We start from the raw sequence: 7057 nt of genomic DNA, 5'->3' as shown, positions 1-7057 counted from the left end.
TTCCCAGTTGGATGCCTTTTAAAAATATTTCTTGCCCAATTGCTTTTAGTAGAACGTCTAGGTCTATCCTGAATAAAGTGATGAGAATGAGCATCCTTGTCTTATTCCTGATCTTAGAGGGAAGGCTTTCAATCATTTACCATTGAGTACGATGTTTCCTATAAGTTGTTTATTTGAGATCTTTCTTTTTTCTTAATGTAAGCTTTAAAAAAATCAGTATTGGCCTGGCTCTTAGCATTGCTTTTACTGTGTTCCATATGTTTTGGTATGTTATCTTTCTATTTTCTTTTGTTTCAAGATAATTTTTGATTTTCCTTTTGATTTCTTCTTCGTCACATTGGTTAAGAGTGTGTTGTTTAACTTATATATACTTGTTAATTTTTCAATTTTTCTGCTCTTTTTATTTCTAGTTTTATACCGTTTTGGTGGGAAAAGTTACTTCAGATGATCTCCAAGTTCTTAAATTTGCTCAGTCTTATTTTGTGGTATAAGACATGATCTAACCTGGAGAATGTTATGTCAGAACTAGAGATAATGTGTATTCTGCTACTGTTGGATGGAATGCTCTGAATATATCTAAGTCCATTTTGTGTAAAGTATGGTTCAAGTCCAATATTTCCTTATTAATTTACTGTATGGACAATACATCCATTGTTAAGAGTGATGTATTTAAGTTCCCTGCTATTATTGTATTGCTGTCTATTTCTCCTTTTAGATATGTTAGTATTTGCTTAATATGTTGCTGTGGTTTGATGTTGGGTGTATATATTTGGTTGGCCAAAAAGTTCGTTCGGGTTTTCCATGAGCTTACAAAAACTGAACGAACTTTTTGGCCAATGCAATAGTTTTAAAATGTATTTTATTGAGGATAGTTGATTTACAGTGTTACATGATGCACAACATAGTGATTAACAATTTTAAAGGTTATATGTTTATAGTTATTATAAAATATTAGCTATATTCTCTGTGCTGTACAACGTATCCTTGTAGCTTGTTTATTTTATACATAGTAGATTGTACCTCTTAATCCACTACAACTAACTTGCCCACACTCCTTTCCCTCTCTCACCTGGAAACCACTAGTTAGTTCTCTATACCTGTGTCTGTTTCTTTTTTCTTATATTCAATAGTTTGTTTTATTTTTTAGATTCCACACATAAGTGATATCATACAGTATATGTCTTTCTCTGTCTGACTTATTTTGTTAAGTATAAACCCCTCCATGTCCATACATGTTATTGCAAATGACATTTTTTTATTCTTCTCTATGGCTGAGTAGTATTCCATTGTATATATGTACCACATCTTCTTTATACAATCATCTATTGACACATACATTGCTTCCATACCTTGGCAATTGTAAATAGTGCTGCAGTGAGCATGTGGGTGGATGTATCTTTTCAAATTAGTGTTTTTGTTTTCTTCAGATATATACCCAGAAGTGGAATTTCTGGGTCATAAGGTAGTTCTATTTTTAGATTTTTGAGGAACCCCCCACTGGTTTTCACAGTGGCTGCTCCAATTTACATTCCCACCAATAGTGTACATGTGTTCCCTTTTCCCCACATCCTCACCAACATTTGTTATTTGTGGTCTTTTTGATGAAGCCATCCTGTTGGTTGTGAGATAATACATCAGAGAAATGTGCATTTCTCTGATGATTGACCATGTTGAGCATCTTTTCTTCTGCCTGTTGGCCATCTGTAATTCTTCTCTGGAAAAGTGTCTATTCAAATCTTCTGCTCATTTTTAAATGGGTTGTTTGTTTTTAATGGGTTGTTTGTTTTTTTGATGTTGAGTTTTATGAACTGTCCATATATTTTGGATATTAATCACTTATCTGTCATATCATTTGCAAATATTTTCTCCCATTCTGTAGGTTTTCTTTTCATTTAAATTAAGAAAACAATCCCATTTACCGTCACATCAAAAAGAAGAAAATACCTAGGAATAAACCTGTACTTGGAAAACTATAAGACACTGATGAAAGAAATTGAAGCAACACAAACAGATGGAAAGGTATACTGTGTTCTTGGATTGGAAGAATTACTATTGTTAAAATAACCATACTACCCAAGGAAATCTACAGATTTAATACAATACCTATCGACACACCAAAGGTATTTTTCATGAAACTAGAACAAATAATTTTAAAATTGGTATGGAAACAGAAAAGACCCCAAATAGCCAAAACAATCTTGAGAAAGAAGAACAGAGCTCGAGGAATCATGCTCATTTACTTTAGACTATACTACAAAGCTACAGTAATCAAAACAGTGTGTTACTGGCACAAAAACAGACACATAGATAAATGGAACAGAATAGAGAGCCCAGAAATAAACCCAAACACTAACGGTCAATTAAACTATGATAAAGGAGGCATGGATATATCATGGAGAAAATACAGTCTCTTCAATAAGTGGTGCTGAAAAACTGGACAGTTACATGTAAAAGAATGAAATTAGAGCATTTTCTAATACCATATACAAAAATAAACTCAAAATGGATTAAAGACTGAAATGTAAGACCAGAAACCATAAAACTTCTAGAAGGAAACAGACAGAACACTCTTTGACATAAATTGTAGCAATATTTATTTTGGATCTGTCTCCTAAAGCAAAGGAAATAAAAACAAAAATAAACAAATGGGACCTAATTAAACTTAAAAGCTTTTGCACAGCAAAGGAAACCTTCAACAAAACAAAAAGGCAACCTACAGAATGTTTCAAGATTTTTTGTTTATTTTGGCCATACAGCTTGTGGGATCCCAGCTCCCTGACAAGGGACTGAACCTGGGCCCTCAGCAGTGAAAGCGTGGAGTTGTAACCAATGGACCACCAGAGAATTCCCTCAAGATATTTTTTGATTTCCCTTTTGATTTCTTCTTTCACCCACTGATTGTTTAGAAGTGTGTTGTTTAATTTCCACATATTTATAAGTATTCCAGCTTTGTCATTGATTTCTAATTTCATTCCACTGTGGTTGAAAATGATAGTTGGTATGATTTTGTAAATGAGTAGGACCCTATGGGGCCTTCATGGGACAGACCCTTCCCCTCTCCACTTTGGCCCAATGCCCTCCACCTGCCCCTTGTTTGTAGAGAAATTTTAGCCTCCTAAGCCTTCCTCAAGTTCCAAAGAATACATTTAATCAGAGAAATGAGAAAATGCAGAAACAAAGGAAAATAGTCAAGCAAGACAAAATAATAATAGTTTAGCCATTAAACAAAGTCAAGGACTTTTAGTTCCTATTCAAGGACTATAAATAATATTCTGAGACATATTCTTTGAGCTGTTTTGCATATACTGAAACCCCCACCAGGTGGAAGAAGTTAACTACATGATGACCAGACTGTAGCTATGACATAAGCTGCTCCATCTTACACAATTGCAATAACTGGCTTCAAGGAAATGGGAACAAACCAACCCTGGAATTGAAGATTAACTGTACTTAATCAAGATGATGCTGATCAGACCACCATATGACCAATTTCAAGATGATAGTTGGCGCTGAATGTGCTCTTCTACATGTAGCAACCCCTCCTCGCCTATGTACCCCTGAAACTCCCCTTTGAAAGCTCTTGCCCCCTGATGGGCAGTGAGGAGTTGGTTCCTTGGCACATGAGTTCACCTTCTGCCAAGGACTGCCAGCTTTCTCAATAAAGCTATCTTTTATTTTACCCAACACTTATCTCTCAGTACAGTAAGTCCCCTAGATATGAACGTGTTCCATTCCAAGAATGCGTTCGTAAGTCCAATTTGTTCGTAAGTCCAGCAATGTTAGCCTAGGTACCCAACTAACACAATCGGCTATATAGTATTGTACTGAAATAGGTTTATAATACTTTTCACACAAATAATACATAAAAAACACAAAAAATAAAGAAAAAATTTTAATCTTACAGTTAAATACCTTGAAAAGTACAGTAGTACAGTGCAACAGCTGGCATACAGGGACTGGCATCGGGCGAATAGGCAAGAAGTGTTACTGACTGGAGGTGGGAGATAGTAGAGCTGAAGGATCGTCAGCAGTAGGAGATGGAGGGCAAGCTGCAATTTCACTCATGCCTGATGTTGATGGCCCAGGTTCTGGTTGCTTGCTGGATTCAATTCTATCTACCCTCTTGAAAAAATGATCCAGTAACATCTGGGTAGTAGCTCTTTTTTTCTCATCATAGACGACATGGTAGCACTGGATTGCATTCTGAATGGCTGCTGCAACTTTTGTGTACCATTCTACATTCGGGTCCTATGCCTCAAAAACTAACAGTGCCTCCTCAAATAAAGAAAATCCCCTTGCCATTTCCTGAATCTTGAATCTCTTTGGTTCTTTGGTTACTTCTTCTTCCTCTTGTCTCTCTTAATCCTTTCTCTGGGCCTCCAATTCCATCAGGTCTTCATTAGTAAGCTCCTTGTGTTGCACAGCAAGGAGTTCAATGAAGTCATCCTCTTGCAGATCTAGCTCCAGCCTCTTGCTGAGGGTCACTAAGTTGCTGAAGACCTCTTTGGACTCCTCATCCACCTTCCCAAATCCACGAAAATCATGAACAAACTTCAGGCAAAGGTTCTTCCAAACCCCATTCATGGTGACAGCCATAACCTCACACCAAGCAAAGTCAATGTTTTTTATGGCCTTGTAGATGTTATAGTCCTTCCAAAATTGTTGTAATGTTGTTCCTGATTCATCTCTCGCCTTTACTGTCTGACGAAAAGTGTGACATAAATAATATTTCTTGAAAGTCGCTATAACTCCCTGGTCCATAGGTTAGATGAGCGACATAGTATTAGGTGGCAGATGCACTACTTTGACGGTGGGATGAATGTCGTCCACGAATGGGGGGCGGCCCGGAGCATTGTCAAGCAGTGAAAGAATGTTGACTAGGACGTCCTTTTCCAAGCAATATTTCTTTACCTCCAGGATAAAGTGGTGGACAAACCAGTCCTGGAAAATGGCCTGTGTAACCCAGGCTTTGGGGTTACTCTTCCACACAACAGGAAGAGAGCCCTTGGCTATGTTTTTAAGGGCTCTTAGGCTCTCTGAATGATAAACTAAGAGAGGATTCAGCTTCACATTGCCAAAAGCATTACCATCAAACAACAGAGTTATCCTATCCCTTGCTGCTTTATAGCCTGGCATCAACTGTTCCTCCTTACTGATGTAACTTCGGTCTGACATCCTCTTCCAGTACAGTCCTGTCTCATCCATATTAAAAACCTACTTGGGTAAATACATGCCTTCATCAATAATTTCTCAAAGCATTTCAGGAAATTGCCGGGCAGCTACTGTATCTGCACTCGCTGCCTCACCACTTACTTTTACGTTGTGAAGGTCGGCTCTAGTCTTGAACCGATGAAACCAGCCATGGCTGGCATTAAAAGGTGAGCCCTCTGATTCTTCACGGTGTTTCTTCTTCAAGTCTTCATAAAGACTTTTAGCTTTCTCTTGAATCAGCATTAAGCTGAGTGGGACTTGATGCTGTTGCTGATCCTGCATCCACACACTGAGAAGTTTCTCCATCTCCTCCATCACTTTTCCATGCTTCTTCGATATTATTGTTGACATCATTGGCACAACAGACTTCACATGTTCCATGATCTTGTCCTTGTTCTTTAGAATCATGCCGTTGGTTGAATGATTCATGTTATACGAGCGAGCGATGTCTACCATCTTTTCACCTTGCTCCACTCTCTCAATTATTTTCACTTTTGTTTCCATCGTTATCACTTGGCACTTCTTAGCAGTATCAGCTATGTCACTGCTGCTTTTACGCTTGCTTCCAGATATCCTGGCCTTAAGATAAAGATACTGTACTACTGTACTCTATACAGTACTGTACAGTAAAGTACACAAAAGCACGACCACTTGTAGAGGATGCACGCATGTGACAGTGTACGCCAGACACGCGAACTAACTTAACGTGATTGGACATGCAAGCACATGTTCGCATCTTTGAAAGTTCGCAACTTGAAGGTTCGTATGTAGGGGAATTACTGTAGATTCATTTGTATTATTTCTTAGATTACACATGTAAGTGATATCATATAGTATTTGTCTTCCCCTGTCTGACTTACTTCACTAAGTATATTTTCTAGCTTTATCCATGTTGCTGCCAATGGCAATATTTTATTTTTTTGAAGTATAGTTGATTTACAATACTGTGTTTGTTTCAGGTTCACAGCAAAGTGATTCGGATATATCTATAGATCGATAGATCAATAGATCGATCAATCGATCGATCGATCGATAGATAGATAGACAGATTTGTCTTTCTCTGTCTGACTTACTTCACTAAGTATAATATCCTCTAGGTTCATCCATGTTGCTGAAAATGGCAATATTTCAACCTTTTTTATGACTAAGTAGTATTCCATTGTATACATATACAATATCTTCTTAAGCCAATAATCTATTGATGGGCACGAGGGTTGTTTCCATGTCTTGGTTATTGTAAATAGTGCTGCTATGAACATTGGGGTGCATGTATTTTTTCAAATTACAGTTTTCATCTTTTCCAGATATATGCCCAGGAGTGGAATTGCAAGATCATATGGTAGCTCTATTTTTAGTTTTTAAGGAAACTCCGTACTGTTTTCCACAGTGGCTGCACCAATTTACATCCCCACCAACAGTGTCAGTGGTTTCCTTTTTCTCCACACCCTCTCCAGCATTTATTAATTGTATATTTTTTGATGATAGCCATTCTGACTGTTGTGAGATGATACTTCATTGTAGTTTTGATTTGCATTTCTCTAATAATTAGTGATGTTGAGCATCTTTTCATGTGCCTGTTGGCCGTCTGTATGTCTTCTTTGGAGAAATGTCTATTTAGGTCTTCTGCCCATTCTTTGATCAGATTGTTTTTTGATATTGTGTTGTATGAGCTTTTGTATATTTTGGATATTAACCCCTTGTCATTTGCATTGTTTGTGAATATTTTCTCCCATTTCATAGGTTTTTTGTTTTGTTGATGGTTTACTTTGCTGTGCAAAAACTTTTAAGTTTGATTATGTCCAAATTGTTTATTTTTGGTTTTATTTCTTTCACTTTTGGAGACTGA

At 37.1% G+C, this 7057-nt stretch overlaps 1 protein-coding gene across 1 annotated transcript; it reads right to left on the bottom strand.

The window, feature by feature from the left end:
- Nucleotides 1-5250: 5250 nt before the first annotated feature.
- LOC137756336 (tigger transposable element-derived protein 1-like) lies at nt 5251-5715 on the bottom strand. Its single transcript, XM_068532632.1, has one exon. It carries the CDS (start codon nt 5713-5715, stop codon nt 5251-5253), a length of 465 nt encoding a protein of 154 aa, XP_068388733.1.
- Nucleotides 5716-7057: the final 1342 nt, after the last annotated feature.

This window comes from Eschrichtius robustus, chromosome X (assembly GCF_028021215.1).
Source record: "Eschrichtius robustus isolate mEscRob2 chromosome X, mEscRob2.pri, whole genome shotgun sequence".
Taxonomy (NCBI): domain Eukaryota; kingdom Metazoa; phylum Chordata; class Mammalia; order Artiodactyla; family Eschrichtiidae; genus Eschrichtius; species Eschrichtius robustus.
Note: the sequence above shows the minus strand (reverse complement) of the source record. Positions and strands in the feature narration are given on the sequence as shown.

Coding starts and splice junctions, on each gene's coding strand:
- LOC137756336 (XM_068532632.1), bottom strand. CDS start 5,715: ATGGAAACAAAAGTGAAAATAATTGAGAGAGTGGAGCAAGGTGAAAAG.